The 25,010-nt window shown below is 39.9% G+C and overlaps 1 protein-coding gene across 2 annotated transcripts in view; it reads left to right on the forward strand.

The window, feature by feature from the left end:
• CHST15 (carbohydrate sulfotransferase 15) overlaps positions 1–21,565 on the forward strand; it is a 45,041-nt gene extending 23,476 nt beyond the window's left edge. For both annotated transcript variants that reach the window (XM_065639067.1, XM_065639066.1), the window contains 7 exons: positions 2,381–3,470; positions 4,231–4,570; positions 8,484–8,630; positions 13,182–13,338; positions 16,571–16,727; positions 19,679–19,826; positions 21,012–21,565. In XM_065639067.1, coding sequence (XP_065495139.1) covers positions 2,883–3,470; positions 4,231–4,570; positions 8,484–8,630; positions 13,182–13,338; positions 16,571–16,727; positions 19,679–19,826; positions 21,012–21,202 — 1,728 coding nt within the window. In that variant the 5' untranslated portion in view covers positions 2,381–2,882 and the 3' untranslated portion in view covers positions 21,203–21,565. The remainder of the gene's footprint in view (positions 1–2,380; positions 3,471–4,230; positions 4,571–8,483; positions 8,631–13,181; positions 13,339–16,570; positions 16,728–19,678; positions 19,827–21,011) is intronic.
• Positions 21,566–25,010: the final 3,445 nt, after the last annotated feature.

Genomic DNA, 25,010 nt, shown 5'->3' on the forward strand with positions numbered 1-25,010 from the left:
CCACTGTGTGTCATGTCTTATATCCATGTTTCTTACTTATGAGATTCTTGAAGATCCTCATTTTTGTGAGGAGGATTGCTTTTGGCTGAGGAGCTTGAAAAGGTTCGCGTTGATTTCTGCTTTGTGGTTAGAGCTGGTCTTCATTTATGTACAACAGACAAATACTGTATAGACCTGATCATAAATAATTCACCATTCGTTTCAACAGGAGGCAATTACATGCTACATTATTCAACAATACACAAAGACACTGCTTGATGTGTAAAGAGAGTAATATTCTGCCAGCGAACTGACAGCAGCTTTACAGCTAAAATATAAAAAGTTATAAATGGTTTATTACCACTCAAATCTCATAACCTTTATTCTGTCTGCAATTCACATCCTTCTGCCTTCTCTATTGAAATACAGAAAAGATGAAGTATATCTGTGGTTATGACTCCTGGAATTGTCGAATGGAAGAAACAAACAAACAAAAAGATATTGCAGATGTCTTGATTTTGAGGAAAATGAGGGCTGTGTATGCTGGGAGAGATCCTGGCCTTCTGGTGGGCATCCTTCATTGCCTGGGAAAAAAACTGGGGAAGTAACTTTTATTGAAAACATCTTGGTAAAGAGAAGGGAGTGTCCGTAGGGAACTATATCCTGACTTTTGTGTGTTTATTAGAGCTGGGTTTTTTATTACATGAACACAACAGTGGAAAATAATGTAAAAAGGCATCTCTGCAACTAGCAGCTATTTAAAAAAAAAAATCTACTTCTCTATTAGCTGAGTAGTATGTCATATTGCCTTGTGGTAGTTGTCAAACTGATAATCTCATTAAGCAGCCTGTTGTATGGCATACCCAGAGGTTGGCAGAGTTATGTCAAACCAAGACCAAAGTTTGACATAAATAGTTTTAAGCAACCCACAAGTTTTCTCACTTTTCACCAATCATCCTACCAGGGTGGGGTGGGGGGAGTGAGTGAGTGACTATGTGGGTCTGAGCTGCTGGGCAAGGTTAAACCACAGAAATTCTGGTATTTTCATATTTAACAGGTACAGAACTGAATTATTTGTTACAGGACAGAAATAGGTATGTCTGCCAGAAGTCCATACAATCAACATTGTTACAGTTAAACAACTACCTACTGTTTCTGAGGTGTTTTGAAAAGAAATTCTAATGTAGCGTTATGAAATTACTTATGTAGATATTTGTTCTCAATTTCTGTGGTGCGTTGTACCAGAACTGACTTTAAACTCTAAATATTGTTCTGTGAAGGACTTATCAGCTTCAAAAATGTTCTAACTTCATTTTCAAATTAATGTTTTGAGTGAAAAATTCAACTCAAAAGACTATCTGGAACCTCCTTTCAACTGAGGACGTCAAGAAAGGATTCAAGGTCACTTTGGGGCTGCAAAAAAACATGGTGTTGAAGAGTGTAAAGGAAGGTGGCATGTACCCTGTGCTTCAGCCCCTGGTTTCTGCGGGTGTGGAGACCTTCATGGGACCCATGAGTGCTCAAGTCCCTGCCCATGGTGGCTGCCTTGTAGCAAGGGGACATCTGCTCCCATGGGCTCCGCACGACTCTCCCATAGGGAAGTGCGTACCATGGACAGGAGCTGCTGGATCCAGGGTCTTGCCTTGAAGTTGCAGTGCTGATTGTACTTTTCGTTAAAATAACACATCTTGCCGTTTTTAGTGAGTACGAAGTTTTCAAAATGTATTTGGCTAATAGTGCTGAAAGCATCTTCGTGGCTTTGCAGTGCGTCACAGGTGGTTACTCTCATCCCAGAATCATTTGGTCCAGAAACCAGAGATACTGTAATGAGCCTTTGCTTGTGTCTATTATTTAATCCCTTCAATTTGCTGAATATTTTACTCGTGGCATTTGATTTTTTTGTTTGGCTTTTTATCTTATGTGCTTGAAAGGAACCTGTTATCCCTGCATTGTCCTCTTAACTAGGGTTCTACCCACTTCAGGGCAGTTAATTTAAGGTTCCCATGCACAGATAAAGGGGGAATATTTAAACCTGTGTTACTGGACACTGTCCAAAAATGCCTCCAGATTTAGAGAGCAGATTAAGATCTGTTAGGCTAGTGAGCAGCGGAGGAAAGTTGCATAATGTTACCTGTGGTAGCCACTGTTCATTGCTGTGAGCAATGAGATGGGTGACTGACAGAAAAGGGCAGCTCACTGTGAACTTGAAGCCAAATATTTCCTGGTTTTAATATCAGGAATGGTATAATTAATATACTTGGCAAATAGAAGGCATCCTTCAAATAGAGTTGTGAAATTATGTGTGGTAGATTGTACTTTGCTACGGCTTCGAATGAGGGTAAATGTATATACAATGTCCAGTGTTCTGTGTGTACCTATATATATGTTTCTGTTTCTTTAGGTTGTGCAATGAAATGCTTTGAAACCATCTCTGGGAAGATGAAGCTTCCAGTACCAGTGGTCTGTTTTGGAACCCACTTCTTTTAAGAATACCTTGGAATTTCTATCCATATTTGCCTTTCCAGCGTAAATCGGTGGACAATGAGTTATTTTTATTTTTTGCATATTTTCATGCTACGTAACAATTTTTCGTCCTTCTCATTTTGTTCAATGGGAAAAACTTGAGCGAGTTCTCTAGCTGTTTCTTACTTCGCCACATTCCTCTTACTGAGCCAAATTCTTGGAAACCGTGTCCACAGTACATCTATTTTTGTGTGTATGTGTGTGTGTTGTGGTTTGGTTTTTTTTTTTTCCTTTATATGGCGTGTGTCACTTTTTGAGTGCTTTTAACTGTTCTGGTTTGAGCCTGTCATTTTGCATTTCTTAGTAGCCACAGAATCACTCAAGGAATTAAATAACTTCAGATTTACAGAAGATGACTCATAAGCTTCAGGAACATTTTTATGGCTGTGCTTGGCTCACTAATACAGGAGTACAGCAGTAGTGATATGAGGTATTGCATTAACTGTTGCATACATTTATTGCCAAATGACTTGCACAGGCAGTGTTTCAGATGCCGTGGACCTCGCCATAATAACCAGAAGTGTCCTGTTTGCAAAGGAGAAAGTAAGATCCCTTTGTACACCGACAGCAAGCAGATGAAGTTGCTCGCGGTTCTGGAAGTGAGGACTGATCACAGTGAAAGCTGGAATGGATTCTTCTGCTTGAGGAAGGGGAAGCTATGCAGCTTAATATTTGGGCTGATTATAATGACTCTAGTGATGGCATCCTACATACTGACTGGAGCCAAGCATGGCTTGTTGTTAATACCATCTCCCTTCCACTACGGAGCTTTTACTAGCAATCCAAGCTTAATGGACAATGAAAGCCTTAGTGACATGAAAGACCATTACCAGCCTTCTAAAATGAATATTTCATACGTAAAGGATTATCCAAGCATTAAATTAATTATTGACACTATTACTTCAAAGATAGAGTTTATAACGAGACAGCGCCCTGATTTAGAAGAGCTGAGGAAACAAGAGCCACATGTAAGTATGAATTAAAGTGTATCTGAAACTGCTCTGTACTTGCTTATTTCAAGACTTTTGGGTCAATTTTTTTAATGAGAGAAAAAAATGTGCAACTGCTCAGATGCTTGTCTAGTGACTTACACCATCTAGAGCCTCCTGATTTACACCAGCTGAAAAGCTGATATTGTAGATCATGCCCTTCTGAGTCATGGGCAAAACAGATGAGTTACATAAATGGTCTTGACACCCAAAACAAAAAAAAAATCAGCCAGTCTTCTGATAGCTGTACAATCTCATTGAATTTTTACCTTGTCTCATGCAAAATCATTCTAACTTAGATTTGCGAGTCATCTTAAATGCTAAATAAGAAAGGAGCCTTTCTAATAACTGATTACCAGTGTGCCTCCTTGAAAATCCAGTCATTGCAAACCTTGTATTTCAGAGTTAAGAACTGGAAGTTAATTTGATTTGAGTATTATGTGTTTGACTTAAAAAATTAATCCTTGCAGGGGAGTTGGGGGTTTATTGAGGTCCCTCCTGGTCTTAAAATCAAAGAATTTCTAAATGCACTTCTCTTCCAGTCCAACTGTTCATGCAGGATTTGGTTCCAGTGTCATCAGAAGAAATAAGTTAGGTCAACTTTGTAGTTAAAAAAAAAAAAAGGGTTAAAAATGGCCACATGGTGTTTCTGTTGTGTTCTCTTGCTGTGCTAAGCTAGAAAAGTATAACTGTCAATTTTTTGCTGCCTTGACTGAAATTGTTGTTCTTTATGTTGCAGATGTTTTCAGTAATTCCTAACAAATTCCTTCCAAATAGCAAGAATCCTTGTTGGTATGAAGAGTACAGAGGAAACACAACCACAGATCCTTATGCAACAAACTCCTATGCACTGTATTCAAAGCGCTTTCGAACCATATTTGATTACCTCAGGAAGGTATTTTGGAACCACTTGTACCATTATAAGGACAAACACTATCGCCTGCGTTGTCTCCCCCATTTCTACATCATTGGCCAACCCAAGTGTGGGACCACGGACCTGTACGATCGGCTCAGGCTGCACCCCGATGTTCGGTTCTCAGCGATCAAAGAGCCACACTGGTGGACAAGAAAGCGATTTGGTGAGTTAACATGTCCTCTAGTGTTCAGACAAATTGTCGCTATTAAACTTTGACATTTCTTGTATATACATGGGATGATATTTATGGATTTGCTCCATATTAGATTATCTTGAAACTACTGGAGTTAATAGTTTTGAAAAACGCAGGTGATGGATGCTCAATAGGTTTCAGCCTGCTTTTGTTTCATGGTGTTTTGGGTTGAACTTTTCGAGATGAGGCACATTTCATTTGGTTTATTTGGAGTGGTTTGGAAAATATAGGAAAAAAATAAAATCACCAGATAAAACCAATCCTGTGAATTCATAAAAGCAGGAAGAGGAACTATTAGGTTGTGATGGGTGATTTAAAGAATAGCAGTGATAGTTTTGTATTGCAAAATTCTGTAATGCCTTTCTTACATGAATAAATGATGGGTCAGGATTTGAAATGCGGGGGGCTTCAATTCAATAAATGCAGCTGTGCTTTGTGGTAGGAGCTTTGTTAGTGTTACAGCTCCAGGCAAGCACTGGACAGCAGAGATGCTCTGCATGAGAAAGCGCTCTCACTCTCGGGAACCTGCAGGTATTTTTGATGCTTTTTTCCTGGATGACATCCATATTTCATGAAGTGACCCTTCGCCTCTGAAGGCAGCCTTGAACAGCTGAGGTTATAGCCTGCTGGAGCAAGACGCATCCAACCCTTGTGATTGCGCCTTCAAAGGGTGTCTGAGAGTGACGGGGCCGAGCACATCGTTTTATCCAACTGAAGTGTTTATGTCCTCCTTGTTCTCTCTTCCCTGGGTGCCAAGGAAGGTCAGTCTTGTGATTAGAGACTAGATGAGATGCAGAAGATCCAATTTCAATTCCTGACTCCACTGTGTGCTTTCCTCTTAAATGCAGATGTATGTGATGCTTGCTGTATTCCACCCTGGTTCTGGATTTTCCCACTGCTGGGTCTAGCTGCTAAGTGCCGGTGTGCCCTCACTTTGTGTGACTTTGGTATCGTAGATCACAGGCTTTTCAGTGATATTACTATTTCCAAGGGGAAGATATGGGTTATTTTACAGTGACATAACCTTCACTTCTGCTTCCAATTTGCTGTTGCTTTACTGCAGACACTGCCTTTGGAACAAGGGAAAACCTAGCACTGTAGGGTAAACCGTTTGATGAGGACTTTGCATCACTGCTTTCCTTTGGTGCTTTTCTAAACTTCCTCAAAATGGGAAACTATCTCTTCTAATGAACTGCCATGGCTACAGAAGGGACAGACACTTTCTGAGGGACCGGGACACCTGCAGTGCTGCTTCTGTTCTTTATTTCAGGGTCATACCTTCAATTCTTTCTTTCTTCTCCATGTGGTATTGCTGTTTCCATCTACCTTCCCCATGCCCTGGAGCCCAGAAGAACCCCACAGTTCCTGCAGATGGGGGCTTTGATCCTCACTGCTTGGTGAGGAAGAAGGCTCAGCCACAGATCTGGGATTTCATATTTCTCAAGGAGAAATGATTTTGTTGTGTTCTTAGAATTTGTATTTCCTTCCTTTGCAAATGCCCTAAGAAAGTGGGTAAAATTAGTATTTTAGATATTTTCTAAATGTTTGTCATAAACTAAGGGTTAAAGCAATATGACGAAAATACAGTTTGGCTTTTGAGATAATCTGGTCCAGTTTAGGAGCACTCTTAGGAGGTACCAGTGTGAATGGGGGAGCTGAGCTGGTTACAAAGTCAAACAAGAGAAGCATCGTGGTGCCCCCTGAAGCTCAACGAGAAGTCCCTCGTTCATCACAGTCAGCGGCTAACTGAAGACAAATGAGAATTACCTCCTGACCTGAAGGTGAAAAGTCAGATCAGTGAAGAAAAGGGATTTTACACTTGGACGCCTTCCAGCGCAAATGCCGTGCTGCTTGTGTCTGGGTGTGTAGATGCAGGGACTGTCTGCAAAACCATCTATGGAAGATCGTGTCTTCCATGAGAATGCTGTCAGTAAAGGCTGAACCAAACTGATAGGTTAAACTAAAATCCTTTATACTAAATAGTTCTCTACACCTACTTTAGGCTCAACATAAATGTCTGGAATTAATGTTGGAGGAAGTAGTGCATCCAACCTCACTATAGCAAGACCGGACTCACTAAAGCTCAGAACTGGACCTACCAAACAGGCAGAAGGGTGTAAGAAATCAGACCGGGGTGCATATAATTTGAGAACAAGGACGAATTTCTGTCTCTGTGCTGGTATTCACAAACCCTCCACTTGCATGGTCTTGTGGGGACCAAGTGCAGATCCTTGAAGAGAACTTCCTTTGCATAATGAAACTTTTGGAAATTATTTTGTGAAGCTCAAGAATGAGGAAAGCTTGCTGAGTTTGGGATCTCATGGGAGGGAGATCTGTAGAGATGACCTTCTGATTGTCTTAGGCTGTCTGCCATTGAGAGTGAAAGATTAAGTTTTTCTCCTGGTGGCTCAGTTCTTTAATTCTGCCTCAACAGTGCATTAGCTAATGGTTGCTGTTGTTTGTTTGTTTGTTTGTTTTTAAGGGAGAGAGAAAAAACCCTCATAAAACAAATATGACTCAAATAGATTAACAAGCGAAACCGAAACAGCCCACTTCATAAGCCAGCTAGTTGGCATGTCTCCCATGCTCCTGGCTATTAACTTGGTTTAGTTTGTAACACTTATCTGGAGAAGAAAGTGTCTTTGTTCTATGGCGTTCTCTGATTCAGTGGATTTTTATGAGACTGACTAAGTTCAGCTGAGGCTAAACAGCCATCCTGGGGAGGCCCCATTTTGCAAATCACAGCTTTTCTGTTCTGATGGGATGGTTGACGATCCACAGGACTTTGTCCTAGCTTGACCATCTCTTTCCTGGCTCTTAGCCACAATTTTTATTCCCATGAATGGGGTGGCAACAAAGCAAGGTAGCACCATGCTTGTACCTTTTCTGCCCCTTAAAACAACTCAAAAATCACTGCTGAGCTTTCTTCTACCCTTGTTAGATCCCACTTTCCTAAAGGGGAAAATCAGAAGGAATGGACAAAGGAACTCCCTTGCTGAGCTTTCCTCTCACATAATTCATAATTATTGGCCTTGCCAGAACAGGAAAGGGAGATCTGAGAGGTCCTGCTCTAATCTCTGAGCTTTGCTCCTACTCTGTTGTCTTTCCAATACCGTCCTTGACCTCTGCCCACTTGAGAGAGTCTCTTGTGGTACGGTAAGAAGCAAGAAAGCAAAGACGGACACGAGGAACATGTGTAGAAAGTGGAGAATTGAAACTAGAGTGGGAAAGAAGAGTAGGAAAAGGAGGATCAAAATCACAGATGTGGCTTAAGGTGCTGGGAAATGCAGGGAGAATGTGATACTGAACACACCCTGGAGTGTAGGAAAGGAGAGGAGAAAAACAAGACGCTATCGTGGAGCTTAGTTTTCATTTTGTGAAAGACAAAAACATGAATGATTTACCAGTTTTTCGATTTTGTTAAGTGCATGTTGATTTACATATTTGGCATCAGAGCCTGTTCTCAATCTCAATACAGTAAATCTAGTGGGAGTCCTGTATTACTTTAATTTATATTGGTGCAAGTGAAAGCAGTATCTCGTCTTTTCTATATTAATTCCAAAAGCTAAATTTAGAAGAAAATAAATGCAAGCTATTCATGCAGGAACTGTAAATGGAACATATGAGATATTTCCTATCATTTTGAATTTATGGCTTAATTGTATAGTGTCTTGGACCTCAGCTACTTCATTATTGGCGCTTTTATCTGAGTGTTACACTTCATCGGTCCAATTTTGTGCTGACGCTAGCTGGCTCAGTGCCAGCCGTCTCAATGAAGCCATCTTGGTTTACACCAGAGGTTCATCTTGCCCTGCTATTATTATTATTATTATTATTATTATTATTATTATTATTTTAACTTCTCTCTTTTCACTGTTTTTAGGAATCATTCGTCTGAGGGACGGATTTCACGATCGCTACCCTGTAGAAGATTACCTTGATCTGTTTGATTTAGCAGCACATCAGATTCAGGGGGTGCTGCAGAGCGAAGCAGCCAAAGAGCGTGGCAAGACGAACAACATCATAATTGGTATGGCAAATCCAACCTCTGATATATGTCACTGTAGCTCCGGGTTGTCAGATTTCATAACTAGAGCATAAGAAGGACGTTTTCCCACATGTGAATGGTTCACAGCTCAGAGCCCCTGATGTTGGTTTTCTCTGGTGTGTGTGGATAGTGCAGGAGTTCTTGCCTTTTCCTGGAAGGTGGTTACTTGCTTCATTAAAAAGTTGTGATTATCTTTAGAAAATGCCTGACCAAGCAGTGAATGTCTGACGAACATCAGCATTTCATTAATTTTTTTTTTTAAAAGAAGAGTGAGAATGGCCTTGGTGACTCCTTCCAACATTGTTTTATTTTGTTTTCATTACGAGGGGTTTGCCTGTAGTGATGGGATTCTAGCTTCAGGTTCAAGTGCTGTACTAGTGTGTCTGGGATAACACCCTAATTATGGTATTACAACATACGATGGGTGCTGTAGAAATCCTGTACCTGACCAGAGAGAGTTTCCGTGACAGCGACAGCTCCAAGCAGCTCTTCTGAAGCTCCAACATAAGATACATGTAGGAAGGACCACCAATTTTTGTGTGGACTGAAATAAGAATGATTAAACCCCTGAGCCACTTAGTTAACAGCAATGATAATGCAAGTTTCAAGAGCAGGAATATACAGAGGCAAGTTAAAACCATCTTGTGTGCTATTTCTGTTCAGGCTTGGAACCTAGAAGCACAGAACAGGATGCTATTTGAAGATAATCTTACAGTTTCAGCTGATATTAAAATACCTGGATAGCATTAAAATGGTTTAGAAATGCTGTTGTATTGTACCTTCTGGAGGTCCATGGTTAGGATTGGGCTCTAGGGAACGATCCCTGGATTGCTTTCAGTGACACACAGCGGTCAATCCACCGTGCTCATCCACTGTGGTCCATGGTGCCATTGGTTTACAGTGCCCATGAGGAACATCAGCAGAAATTTCTAAATTCTACTTTTGCTCTCTGCAAAGATGAAAAAACTGAGGGGAAGAGAGAGATTTACCAGTCATACTCTGTCACCTCAAAATTTCCCAGGGAAATCAGACACATTCCATGGAAATACTAGTTGTGCAAGAGACAGTTCCCTGTTGAAAAGAAGCTTTTCAAGTAGCTCTGAAGTCGTCATTCTACAGGAAATAGCGACAAGATTTTTGCTGCCTGCCCTCGGAATATTTTTTTGTTTTGTCTCATTCTAACCAAAAAAGTTTAACTTATTGTTGGCTTGATGAAATATTGATGTTGTCTTACAGTGTTCAAATCAGAGACTTGGCTATAGTCACATTTCTTCAATACTTCCTCAGTCTCCATTTAAGTCCATCATTTGCTTTATTAAATATCCAATATTGAGCAAAATTTGCAGGATGGGGCCTTAAGAAATGTTGCCATCAGGGACATCTGCAGATTTTCCTTCTACTTACAATATCTCCTGTCCTTTCATGAGTGAAGTGCTTATACTAATTAAATTCACTAATCTAATTGGCAGTGTACATCTTTGATTACTTACCTCCTGTTACAGCTTTTTCTAGAGTTCACTTTGTGTTTCTTTTTCCTGTAGTCTCATTTCTTGTTTCATTAAGGTTCTGTTTGCTTTTATTATTAAGTTTACAGGAAAAGTCCTGAATGATTACACTCATTAAGTCAGTCTTTTATGACCTTGGTAAAAAAAAAACAAAAACCAAAAAACCAAACTAAATCAAACAAAAAAATAAGCTAGCTCGTCTAAAATGAATCTGCATGAATATCACGTTTGCCTAGAATCCTCCATTTTCTTATTTCAGATAACTAGAAAGAAAAATTGAATTAAAACTATAAACATTTCATTACTTCATCATATTACATTATTTTGAAAACTAAGCTCATCTGGATATTAAACTTAGTGGGTAATAATTGCATTTACCCCCAAAACCCCCAATATCTGCTTAGAGATGAACCAAAGAGGACAGCACTGATTTAGCCCGAGGCATTCTGAGCAGGACTTGTTTATTTGTGATCATTAATATGATAAATTCAGAGGAATGTCTTGTGAAAACACAGTATGATGTTCATCCATTAATGACTGAATAAAGAAGTTATACATCCAATCTTTAGGCAATTTAGTAAATCATATGTTCTTTAAGTCTATAAGAAAAAAATAATATATTTTTGGTTGCGCTGCAATAATTTGACATAATTCCTATAGCAGTGATTAATTTATCTCATGTTTAGTATGGCTTGTTCTCTTTGTAGATACTATATCTGTATTATAAACCAGAAAGGAACACTGTCAAATTGTCAGGAGTATTTTTGGCTGCTACAGAAAATTAAGAGAGTCAGCAGAGAGAAGAATGAATTTTTTTTTTTTTTTTTTTTTTTTTTTTTGTCCCACCTGCCTGATTCTTGACAGTCATCCTGTTTTGGGAAGATTTGCTTTCTCGAGCCCAGCGTATCCTGGACTGACTGCATTAGAGCAGCACCTTGAGTACCAGTTGATGCTTTAGCACGATCCGGTCGCGTGCCTGTGATCTTCCCTTGCTTATGCGCTACCTGCAGATTTTTGGTGGTGGCTGCTGATTCAGCTAAAACAATTTATGTGATGTTAAGAGAATCTGCGCATTTATGTGTAAACACATTGATTTTACTTAATTCAGATAGCACACGTGCCGGCAGATGTTCTTAGGTTTAGTCACTATATGTGAGCTAATTGGAATAAATCCAACAGAGCATCAGATATGATCAGAGGTCTACAGAGCAGGGAAGTATGAAGAAAGATCAGAAAATCTATTCTAGGGAGGAACAGATGGCTTGATGAGGTTATAGACTTTGGCATGATTTAGGCAAATATGTTTGAGGGAGCAGTTAAGCCTGGCTTTTCCTGTCCTGGAGATGTAGCAGTGACTTTCCAAGGTCGCTCACATCCCTGGAGTGCACTATCCTGTAAATCCGTGTGTGCAAAGTGCTCGTACCCATTTGCATTAAACCGTCTTCTGACAGCACAGGAATAGCTGCAGGATGCTTTAGTGGTCCAGCTCTCTCAGCTCTTGCTCTATATTTAGTCTTTTGTATTTCTGCTTCACCCAGTGTGGGAGCTGGGCTAATTGAGTTTTAATTGACAAGTCAAAGCCCACCGATGATTAGGCAGAGCTTTGGCTAATGAATTTCAAATGGAAAAGCAGAGCTGTCGTGAACACCCAGCTTTAGCCAATGGATCCGATCTCCTCCTTCTGAAAAGAGGCAAAATAAACATGACAGAAGATTAATATGTTTTCTAACAACTCCCAGACTTTAATAATAAATCACATTATGTTAAGCTGAAGTTGGAAGCCAGCTCCTTTTTCATGTTGCGTTTTGGCCGTCTTTTAAAATCTTCTTTGGACTTTCCCAGGAGAGGAAAAAAAAAAGGAAATAATGTGCAAGTCTATAAGCCTACAACATTATTATTTTTTCATCTCGTTCCTTTTGATTTGAAAAACCTCATTATCAAGAATTAGCTCTCATTAGACTGTCAAAGAGTGGAAATTTCCAAAAAGCTTATGTATATGTTTTATTAAACGTCAGTGTGCCACATAAATGCCAGTATTACTTAAGAAGATGGGGAAAATTACACAATTCAAAACATTGTATCGGATCATTTATTTAGCAGCTGAAGCATCATATACCTTGTTCTAGCAGAGTCATTGCTGATTGTGTTTCTCCCTGTAGTGCTGCGTTCAGAGTAAGCTTCTTCAGGAACTAAGGATATCAGAATCTGGCATTTAACCAAATGTGTTATTTATTCTATAGGGTTTTTTGTCTAATCATTATTGAATAGTTATATTTCACTTAATCTGCATAAATAATTGTAGTTATATAAGAAAGCTCTGATCATGGATAATTCTCAAAATGGGATATTTCAAATGGCAGTGACACAAGTCAGCTGGTTAGTGCATTTTTTTAACATTGCACTTTAAAAATATTTCCTATTTCTATTTCCCATTTATATATTTCCAATTAATTTTTCCCATTTATGTTCAATTTTTCCCATTTTTTTAAATATTTCCCATTTTCCTCTTTATGTTCTAAACACTATTGATCTGATGGAGTGGTGGCTTCCACTCTTTTTCTTTAGTTTGTGTCAAATTGTACAATTTGTTAACAAGTCACTTCTCTTAAGATCAGGAGCATTAAACCCGACCCTTGGGGTACTGCAAGGAGCACAACGGGTCTTCGGCAGCAACCAGCTCCTGCTTCCTTGCTGGAGGGTGGAATAAAACCCCGAGCAGCCCATTGCAGCCCAAATCAAATATATTTGCATATGTTAACCACTAAGAGGAAGCAGTGTGGTTAGTGGACAGTAATATTTCGGGTGGAATTACATAAAACCAGCCTGTATCACTACATTCACAAAGGCACAATGCGGTGTGACTGCTCTGACTCTGGGGAGCATTAGCCAGATCAATTTGCAAGAACCAAGCTATGCTGAAATTAATAGAGTCAATTTTAATCAGTCCACCAGGTTCAAAATTCAGCCAATTTCCACTCCAATGCAAAGAATGAAGTGAGTTACTAGGAGAGATGTTTTTAATTTCCAGGAGAGGCCAGCGCCTCGACGATGTGGGACAACAACGCTTGGATTTTCTTTTATGACAACAGTACTGAAGGAGAACCTCCCTTCTTAATCCAGGATTTTATCCATGCCTTCCAACCGAATGCCAAACTTATCATCATGCTCAGAGACCCCGTTGAAAGGTAAGCAAGGATCACATTGCTAAAGTACACCAGAAAATTTTCTTACTACAATAATTTTTATTTGCTCATGCTCTCTTGGATGCAGAAAAATGTGCACGTGGTATTTGACAGGGTTACTTGATTTCTGATGAGAGCTGCCAAGGGATTTTATTCTGTGTATTTTGGCATAAGTCATTACGATAGTGTTTTAAAGAGGGGCATGTGAGTGTAAATGCCACAGTGAGTACCATGCGTGAACACCTGAGCTACTCTGAAAAAAAGAGAATTTATACCGTGCCAAATGCAATACAACTCCATTACCTGAGCTAATATGTCCTGGTTCTCCGCGGGGCTCACTCGATGGAGTATGGCACTGCATTTACAGGTCTCAGCATAAGTGCTTCTGTGAAGTGCTTCATTTCACATCGAATAATAAGGTTTGCGTCTTCAAGAGGCACACTGTTCGAAATGATTAAAAGATTGCAGCTAGCTCCAGAGACAGCAAATGATACAAACTTTTTTAAAGCTTAAAAACGTGCGGTGCAACACTCATAGAAAGCCTCACTAGGCAATTTGAGCTTGCACAGCCAACAGCTACTTGACAGTTCATCCTTGGTCTTCCTGACTTTGTTTGCAATGAGAGGGTTCTGCTTTTGCACAGGAGTGGGCTGTTCTTGAATGGTTTTCTGTTGTGTTAGCCAGGAACGCCCTTCTTTCTACTTGCATTTCATTTTTTCTCTCCAGTCTTCCTGCAGATTTCTAGGGCATTTCTTTCCACTGTGTCTCCTGAAGGAGGAGGATGATGAGGGTAATGGGGAGGGTGGGGGAGATGCAGGCAGAGTCCAAAGAGTCTGAGAGTGCTTCCATCTCCTGTGTCAGAAAATACAGCTCTCAACTTTTAACAGCATGTCCTGACCTCAGGATTTAACAGATGGTAATTTTATTCGAGAGAGCTGGCTGAAGTGGCTTCCTCATGTAAATTAACTACAAATTCCCTGATTGCTTTAACCACACCAGTTATGGGTGTAGCTCTTTGCCAGCTTTAGTAAGAGCGAGACAAAAAGTCAGCTTCATCTCCCTGTCTGTATTTATGATAAATTGCTTTATATTTGTTTACGATTCCTTATGCCCTCATTGCTGATCGCTCATCTGAACTGCTGGAGCAAAAGCAGCCATGGCAGTAGGGGCAGCCAGGGTGGTTCCATCGGTGATGCAGTTGCTGGGAAGATGTGTGTGCTACACAAGGTCTAGTCCAACCTGCACAGGGTCTTGGTCCATTCCCTAATTGGGAATATTTGGAGGACAGCAGGGTTTGTGATGGTGGGTGTCAGTTAGGACAAGAGGAAATGGCCTCAGGTTGCACCAGGGGAGGTTTAGATTGGATATTGGGAACATTTACTCATGGAAAGTGTTGTCGGGTATTGGAACAGGCTGCCCAGGGCAGTGGTGGAGTCACCATCCCTGGAGGGGCTGAACAGATGTGTAGATGAGGCTCTTAGGGACACAGGTTAGTGCTAGAGCTAGGTTATGGTTGGACTCGATGATTTTAAGGGTGTCTTCCAACCAAAATGATTCTATGATTCTATAATGGCGTCATTATTTCATTGTAATGGATGGTGATTGAGAGTAATGACTTCAAGTAGCCGGAACAGCTAAAATCCTGACTGGCAAAGGTTTTATTTCTGGGCAGATGTCCTCAGAATTACAAACAGATGGAAAGAAATATAGAAAAATCTCGTCTGCCCCGTGGAGTGAGAACAAAGTTTTCCTTAAGATGTCAGCATGTCTTTAAAATAATGGGTTTATTTTAATGGATGATCAGAAATACTAAGCAGTCATATTAAACTTTTAAATGAATCTGCAGATGAGCCCATGCTGTCCATGATGAGTGCTGGCTGATTTTTTTCCTGCAGCAAGAAGCTTCTTCACCTTCTCTGCCAGGAGTGGTTGGTCCTGCCATCCATGGGACAAGCTGGGCAAACTTGAGTCCTGTTGATGTATTAATACACACTTTTCTGCACACAGGAGATACTGTGGTGTGCCTTATTAGTTGAAGTTGGCTGGATTTTTTGTCCCTTAGCTTTTCCCAAGGTCGTCCTCACACCCTGCACTGGTGGGTTGGCTTGTTGGTGGGTCTTCATTGTTTAATATGGGAATTAAAATCCTGTTCTTGCAGAGCACTAACATAAATAATGTGCAGAGGGGCTATTCCTGTGCTTAAGTGCTTTGCTGGATTAGGGCCTAAACTTCCTAAATTAAATGATGAATTTGTAAGTACCTGTGGAAATCTACGGAAGTTTAAAAAATAAATAAAGCGCAACACAAAAGGTTACTGCAGCAATAAAACGAGACCTAAATAAATTTTTTTTTTAGGCCATTTCTTAGAAACCTGTCCTTTTTTGAAAGAGGCTGAAAAGTAGCCAGAATTTCTGGAATTGCATTGAGAGGTGAATGCTATAGAGGCATAATATTTGTGCTGCAAACACACCCAGGGATGTGACTTCTCAAGTGTTAAAAAACTGTCTCCAAAATACTGTCGTTCTGGTCATAATTTGTAAATGTAAATATGAAAGAAAGTTAAAAAATGTTCAGCAGATGATTCATAATCTAATATTCATGCCATGTCAGAGCATTTCCTTTGTCTCTTTGGATCATGTTTATCTTCAAAAAGTTTAATCAAAGTTTCAGGGATTAATACTAAAATAGATATTTTATTGCCTGTGGGTTTTGGGTTGTTTCCACAGCACCACCCCTCAAAAGGACTTCAATTTAGATTTTTTTTTTTTTGAGCAATATTAAGCAAGTGTAAAACTTGTCCTAAAAATGTGCAATGAGGGGATCCTCCTCTGCTGCAACTTTGAGAAATTCCTTTTGCTGGATTGTTTCTACCCATGGCAGTGTGGAGCACCAAATATAGAGGGGTACCAATGTCAGCTGAGACCAGTGCTACTGTTCATAGATAACATAAATTTATAAGTCTATAAATTTGAAAAATTTGCCTTCAGGAGAAAATATTGTCTCACACAATTACTAGGCTCAGGTTCTCAAGGGATGCTGACCTTGAAAGTGGGGATGATGCTTAACAAATCCCTGGGGTGGATGTTACTCCGAGCCAAAACCCATTAAAATGAATATAAAATGCGTCACTGTCGGTGGGGCAACGTTACACACATGTACCCTTTCTGATTGCCATTGTCATGTAAATAAAGCTCTAATTTCCTCTGCCTTTTACTCACACGTATCCCATTTGCAGACTGTACTCCGATTATCTGTACTTTGCAAGTGCTAATAAATCCGCGGAAGATTTTCACGAAAAAGTGGCAGAATCCCTGCAGCTGTTTGAAAATTGCATGCTGGATTACTCCCTGAGAGCCTGCGTCTACAACAACACCCTGAACAATGCCATGCCCGTATGTATTTCCAAGAATATTTTGATTCCTTGCTTCTTTAATAGTACATTGTGTCAAGGTTATTAAAATACCCAAGCACTGTGCAAAGCAGCATCGAGAAATAAAACTTTCTCCCTTTCCATTTGTAAAGCGGATGGCATAAATATATATGTAAGCATGTAAAAGCTGATGTACTAGCTCAGCTGTCTCCTCAGTCTGTTCCCTGATGAATGCCAACAGTAATAATACAGTTTTTCTATTGTGCAAGCATATGGAGAGCACATTTAACGAAGATTACAGTTTAATGTGTAAGCTTTTTGCAGACCTTTCCAAAAAAGTAGCTCTGGCAAGGATCTTTGTGGTACAAAATTGCTTCAGAATCAGAATAAATTATGTATTCTTTCGCAAGAAAAGGCTACCAATAACTAGATAAAACATTTAAAAAAAAAAAATAAATTGTGCACATCAGAAAATGATAAAAGAAAATACAGAAACTGCTGGCAGGGGAATGGATAAGTATTACAGGCTCAGTATTCCAAAAATTCACATTTTTAGTGTAGAACTGACTTCAAATTTTGCTTGAGGGGGGGAGAAAAAAGCCTTTGCAGAATAATATGGAAGAGATTGACTTGAAGTATCATGTCTGCCCCGTTTGCCATTCAGTCCGATTTTATTTGCTCAGTCTGGGAAGGATTCGAGGGAATACTTCCCTCCTTCATCTTGAGGGTGAAGTGTCTCTGCCACTTGATAAAATAACCATAAAGGAGCATATTGCACAGGCTTGAGCCCCGTAGCAGCAGGACAAATGGGACATTTCTCTTACGTACCTTGGCAGGTAGGACTGGAGCTGCTCGTCTCTGGTGGTGGCCTCCAGGACCTCCACAGACACCAGTCACGGTACTTTCCAACCATCTGCTTGTATAAATGCTTTTTTTCCAGTGTGGGGAGAGGAAAGCAGAGAGAGAAACAAAGGTTTTTCCTCTTACCTTCATCCTCAAGGTGCAGAACTGATCTTCATTTGTTGTCTTAGGCAGGTCTCTGAAGAAGATATTTTGGAAAGGAACGGAGGATGCCTTGTTCCAGGGAGCCACAAGCAGGTGTTCATAAACAAACACAAATGCTAACTGTGCTCCTCAATGGGCATTTTAGCTTCTTCTTCAGCCAAGTTATGTCTGTTATGTGCATAGTTTGCTATATATTGAAAAAAGTAAGGAATCTTTTCCCTGGCAAGCTCATCAGATTGCTAGTTGTGCAACTACAACAGAATAATTTTGGTTTGCTATTTGTTAATACATTCCTGAAATGAGAGAGTTGTCGTAGACATTACCACTGCTGAGAGATGCTAACCTGTAAAGAAAGCGGCATTTCTCAGCTTATCCTCACTTAGAATTAGTGAAGAGCTTATCATCCGGAGCAAACCAAGCTAAGCCAGAGTGATCAAAGCGCAGATATGGATATTATGGAGGGGAGAATGGCTTGGGAAACCCTACTGATGCCTTTGATGTACAACGGGAAGCACTAGAGCTTTGTGGAAGGAGACAATCTGGTTCATAAGAACAACGATGAAAAAGAAGTCAGTACAACACACTGTATAGAGAAGAAAATCTTGCTGATCCCAGGAAAACTGGAAATTATGGGGATGTAGTAGTTAAAATTCCTCTTTCTGGTGGAAAGCTTTAAAAAAGATTCTAAGCCCATGTGGGAAAGTGCTGTGATCCCAAACTATACCATGTAGCTGATGTTTTCCTTTTGCTCCTCCCCATCTCCCAGGAGCAAGAAAAGCAAAACCCATCACTGGGCCACCCATTGCCCAGTGTTCAGTGAACCGGGGTATTAACTGAGGGCTGGAGTACTGCCCTGCCAGTGTTATTACGTTAGGCTGATCTTTTAATCAAATAAGATATTTAAAATCCTTGTGTAGCACATATATAAAGATGTCTGCTAAATATGGAGGCTTATTGTTATAAGACATACATCAGAATGATAATTATGATAATAATGACTTAGCAATAATTCAAAATATGCCTCTTCTTACTGGAAATCAGGTATTGAAGTGAAAGAAGCTATTGTTATCTGACTTCATTGTTTCTGTGGTAATGCGACTTGAAGATGTTAAGTCTCTTTTATGAAAGATGCTTATGACTGGGGATTCATGTTTCTCTCTTCTGAGCCTGAAGGGATTTAGAAAAATATTTATAAGCACAGTTGGAGGTTGGACTTTTAAGAACACCAGACTATCCTTTTTATGTTTCAACTTGTTATGTAAAATTGAGGAGGGAAGAAAAACAGAGATTAGGTCAGGACAGGCTGAAAAACTGCCTTTTCACATCTTTGGTCTAACACAATCTGGCACGCCCGGTGCATACTCAGACAATGCACCATTAACACTGTCTAGCAGCCACTGCTACTCCAGCTCAGATCTAAACCTAATTATTGCAATCAGAGGATAAAGCAAATACACCTGAATCTAATTCTTAACACTGAATCGGAGTATTTGTACTACTCATGGCAGCGTGATCTGGTGCAGCTGATAATTAGGGTGAAAGAAATAGATTTAGGGTCTGGAGAAGGACTAAGCATCTTCCCTTCCCCTGCTGTTCATCCAGGGGCTGGAAGCCCTCAGTGTCTCCATGAAGGATGGGTCATCCCATGGAGACAAGGTGGCTGAGCATCCTTCTGCATCTGGTTGTCTCCATGCTTTTACGCAGACCTGTGGCTGATGCAGCAAGTGCACAGCCAAGCCCTTAGTAAAACGACATCTCTAACCAGTAGAAAAGCCATCTGCAAATATTCTCTTCAGCTGCAAGCTACAAGAGGAAGATTAAACAAATGTTCGGATATTGCCTTTCTATGCTTCCTCATTAACACGTGTTTGGGATTTTTGCCCAGGAGATAGAGGTGAGTGTTGGTTTCTTACCGCTAGAAATGTTGTAAGGTGAATTAAATCCTTTTTTTTGTTGTTGTACTTACAGGTAAGGTTACAGGTTGGCCTCTATGTTGTGTATCTTTTGGACTGGCTGACAGTTTTTGACAAAGATCAGATACTCGTTCTTCGCTTGGAAGATCACGCGTCAAATGTGAAATACACCATGCACATGGTGTTCCAGTTTCTGGATCTGGGTAGGTGCCTTCTGCCTGTTTTAAGAGAAGTGCAAAAAATCATTATTATCCCCCTTCTAGGTCATTTTTTGCTTTATAAAGAGACAAAACAGAAGTATGGGAGTCTGTCTTGAAGGATGCATTGATCTTGTTGCCCAGGTTCCCAAATTCCCATAGGAAGGCTGGTGTTAGAAGATCTTAATAAGACTATTTAAGAAAAAAAAAAAAAAAAAATCAAAACCATTCAGAATCTAGGGCTACATCTTAGCACAAGGAAGCCAGTCTTGCTTTTGAAGACAGTCAGGGCTTGTTTGTCATGGGCTTACAGAGGTGCAAGAGCTGTCCAGTACAATTTAAACAACTTTCAGCGTTACCCTTGTGTGCGTGCTCTTGCCAACATGCACCAATCCAGACTCTAAATCTGAGCATGATGAAAGATTGCAACTCTAGCTGGGGAGAAGGGGGAAACCGGGTTTTTGCTATGTTGATTAAGACATCTGTTGCTAATCCTCGGAGAAACGCTGGCAGACAAAATGTTGCCCAATGTTGATTTGACAGTAGCAAGAGGATGGAAATGTGGCTGCAAAATAGTCTGGCTGGTCCAAACACTGGTCTAGACGATGAGAAAGTTTGAATGTGGCAGATTGAACAGATGAAGAGCTTGGCATCTTCTTCCTGAATACGGTTTACGCTGGAAAAGTCTGTGGGTTTTTATCTTGCTGAAGTACATTGTCAAGGGCTGAGGTTTACTCTTGGAATAGCGGCATCACTATACCTGTGTTACCACTTTAATCCTGCTGATAACCTCAAAAACAGACAAAAAAAGGGCTCACGTGAGTGAAGGTGTTAGACAACTGATCATAAAATGAAATAATCTAAAATAATTGTGACTACAAAGTGGACAGGGAGTTGTATTCAATGTCATAGCTGTTTTCTGAAAACAATCTTTTTTCCTTCAGAAATGATTTATGCTGCTTGTTGTAGACATGATTAATTCATGTGAAAGGAAAAAGTATTATTTCCATATTTACTAACAGTGATTTATTTTACTAATCTAAGCTTGTATTCAACATTCTGAAACATCATCTCTGCTAACACAAATTCCATTTGTCTTCCCTTGGCAGACCTTGTGAGTTAGTCATTTGTCTTCTTTAGCATGGGCATTTTTTGTGACGTATTTTAAGGTAATATTCTATTTTTCCACAGGACCTCTAAGTGAGAAGCAAGAAGCTCTGATTACAAAGAGTCCCGCATCAAACACTAGACGACCCGAAGACAGAAGTCTTGGACCTATGCTACCAACAACGAAGGCAATTTTAAGAGATTTCTATAGGCCTTTTAATACAAAACTGGCACAAGTTCTTTTTGATGATGCTTTTTTATGGAAGAGGACATAATATGTAAATTTAGTGCCACAAATAACAGTGCTTAAAGAAGTTTTTATTTTTTTAAATTCTATTTTTGTGCGTGGACATTTACATTTTTGCCATTCCAAAGAGAAGCCGATTGATGAGCTGAGAGTCTCACCTTCGGTCAGCACACGTCACGACAGTTATACTACATTTTCCTTGTGAGAATGTAAAGCATCTTGCTTACCAGTCTATTGCAACTTCTTTTACCCCGGCAAAAGAATAAAGTGGAAAAGCATCAGTATGAAGATGATATCTTACACTCTCCACGGGGATGTTGAAGTTTAACCTTCTAAGATGCTGCAACACAGAATTAGCATCAGTTTCTACAATTACACTTATAATCTCATTTTCAACATATGTTATTCATTCATTTTTTCAAACTATCAATGTAATGTAGTCATTAAAGTTTTTAATTGAATTCAACCTAAAATTTTGTTTCTTTTTCTCTGCATATTCACAAATAGCCTTCACTCACACTAAGGTTTTTATGTTTCCTTAATTCTGAAAAAAAGATAAAGGATAATTGCATTTGCATAAATTTCCAAGTCTAATTTATATCTTCAAGATAAATCGACTTTCCTAGCCACGGTTCTCGTAAAAGAAAGTTTTATATTCCAGGTAAGAATGGATGCTGAAATCTAAATAACTGGCCACATCCAGCGTTTAGCATAGCAAATCCATTGCTTTTGGTATTATGTTCACGTAAATACAAATACAAATAATCTGTTCATATCACTCACATATTTTCCCAGGAAACCTTTAGTGGGCTTGATATAAAGTCCATTACTGGCGATGGAGAACTTTGATGGTGTTTTCTGTTTGGTCCTACACAATTGCTTTTCTTCATTCCGAAGAAATATGCATTTAAAAAATATTATGAAATCATGTTGTTAAATGTATATATGTACAGGATACACAGTAGCTTACATCCTCATAGAAAGGGTACATTAATTAATGAATCCGTCACACATTATTTGTTGCCCTCTTCAGGAAATATGTCTACATCTAGTTTAAAAAGTTGAGATATGGAGATTCAAGAAAAAAAAAAAAAATTGAAAGATATGAAGAAACTTTGGATTATCTGAAAGTTTTTATTTGACTAAAATGGCCAGATTTCTATATGAATGTGCAATGACTCAGTATTTGGTTGCAAACACACCTGGTTAGGGTCGCTGTCAGCCACAGTCTGCAGCCTTGGTGTGGGTGGAACTGGTCAGCAGAGTCCGCCTAAGCAAGCGATGTTCTTAAGAGACAAGTGGAAATGCTTCCTGTTGATAATTTCCTTGCAAGGGCTTTCAAGGATTTAGTCTCCTGTTTGGAAAGCCTAAAACAAGTAATTTAGGGAAGCAGTTCTAGACAACCAGAATGAATTAGTTCTAGTTCAGAAATGCTAACAGACCAAAAATAGAGAACTGAGACCAGACTATTTTACCAGTATATTGAAAAGCATCACAGCAGCATGAATCAGAAAATCAGAATGAATTCACCACTGCTTGCAAATGTAAATTTTTCAGTCAACAATTTAGTTACCCTAAAGATTTCTACCAGTTGTGCCCTGAATTAGACTCACCACTCTGTGATCAGGATAAGTCTATACAGAATGTTTGCTAACCTGATCTGCCAAGATCAAATATTAATATTTCCATTTAGTTGCCACCTACCACCATGATCTGATGATATTATCTTACCAGCCCTAAAAGCTATGGATGTAGCTGTCATTATTATCTAGCATGAGCGTTAATTGTTAATTCCATTAACAAATCACATGCCTAGTTTGTACCACACTGATGTATGGAGCTGAACTCTTAATTTCTGCCAGCAGACCCGTGCAGTCCACCACTGGTTGGGGAAATTCTCTCTGTCCTTTGCCTGTGTATATAATCTAACTCAAAACATGTTTCATCATCAAAATTTCTGCTTTAGGTTGAATCCCCCCCCACCACACTGCTAGATCCAGGTCTTGCCTAGTTCCACCTCACAGGAAGGAGAAAGGTTGAAGGTTTCCTATATCAAGGTGGACAGTGGTGACCAAGGTGCCCAAGTGTGGATGAGCTTAACAGAAGCAGGCGCTAACTGAATGTCATCATGTGTGTAGCTCAATAACACATGGGGAAGGGGCTGTAGCTGCAGATGATCTGTCAGGAGCCTGTGGTCCTTCCAAAAGTGAAGTCTCCAATGAGGCTGCTTTCATGTCTTCATCTTTTTCATGAGCTCCATAATATGATCTCTTGATCTAACGCATTGCAACTCAATACTGCTGGGTTCAGGCATGACTAAATATCAAAAAGCAGCAAATTAACTGTCAAGAGGGCATCTTGGATGTAATGATGTTGCTCTCTAGTCCAGACTGTAAAAACTGTATTGATCTGGTGAGTCAGAATAACATAACCTAGCATTTGGTTTCCTTGAGGGATGTGATGGTGCTGGGTATCAGATCCCTTTTCCCCATCCACAGAGCAGACAGTGAACCACGGCCATTCAGTGGCTTCACTGAAACGTCACAGCAAATCTCTACACAGGATAAGGCTCACCCCAAGTTCTTCCAGTTCCCTTTACCTTTCTCTTGAGAATTCTAGCCATGAAAGAATTCAATATTATTATCATCATTCACTGTAGCACTGAGCTGACCTATACTCCCAGAAGAGTAATTTGCTAAGAAATTGAACTTACTATCAAGACAATATATTTTCAAGTGTGCCAAAACATAGCAGTAGCTCTTTGCAAAGACCTCAGAAAATGTGTCTCATACTGTTTTTTTACTCTTATCTCTGCTGAACAAAAGTAATCAGGCAAAGCTGCAATTTCCCTGAGTGCAAAGACACTGAGGAAATGGTTATTTCCAAATGTTCTCACTGCTACTGCAGAAGAATGTGAAACGTGTTTTCTGTAAGACCTCGCGCGTTTGGGCCAAGCATCTTGGCTGGCTGGAAGCAGCACAGTAAAAACAAAGGGTCTGCTGCTAAAAAAACCCAGGCACTGGTTTACATGGAAAATGATACGCTGTTATCTGTTGAGTCCAGCGCACAGGCTCGTGTGCTTCAGCTTAATAAACCGAAGATAAACAGTGAAGTTGTCACAGTTCTGAATAGATCTTTCTGCCAAGAAATTAATCCATCTTCCAGCTAAGCCAAACGCTCTTTTATTTAAGATAAGGCACAACAGTGTCACAGAAAAGTTACTCCTGCTAGATACCCATAACACAGGCATGTTAAACGATGCATTTCAGGAGCTGCTGTGTTTTCTAACAAAAATGCTTGTGTTGCAGTACCATCTTGTGGTCAACACGGGCAATACCTTGTGCTGTGGACAGGAGTGCATTTTCGTTTTCTACACTGAAAAAAATGAGAGGCAGGTGCGAAAAGAAAAAATAAATTTCCACTTCTTTTCAAATGCCCGGAGGAATAAAATTTCCAGTGGATCCCAGGAGCTGGGGACCCTCTGGAGAAGTGCTGGCTCTGCACAGCCCCAGCATCATAGAATCATATAGGTTGGAAAAGACGTTTAAGACCAACAAGTCCATCCGTAAACATAACACTGCGAAGTCCACCACTAAACCACATCCCTAAGAACCTCATCTATGCACCTTTGAAACCCCTCCAGGGATGGTGACTCCACCGCTGCCCTGGGCAGCCTGTTCCAGTGCCTGACAACCCTTTGCAGGAAGAATTTTTTCCTGATATCCAATCCAAACCTCTCCTGGTGCAACTTGAGGCCATTTCCTCCTGTCTTATCACTTGCTACCTGGAAAAAAAGAGACTGACACCCTCCTTGCTACAACCTCATCCTTGCAGTC

The sequence above is a fragment of the Caloenas nicobarica genome, chromosome 7 (genome assembly GCF_036013445.1).
Source record: "Caloenas nicobarica isolate bCalNic1 chromosome 7, bCalNic1.hap1, whole genome shotgun sequence".
NCBI lineage: Eukaryota > Metazoa > Chordata > Aves > Columbiformes > Columbidae > Caloenas > Caloenas nicobarica.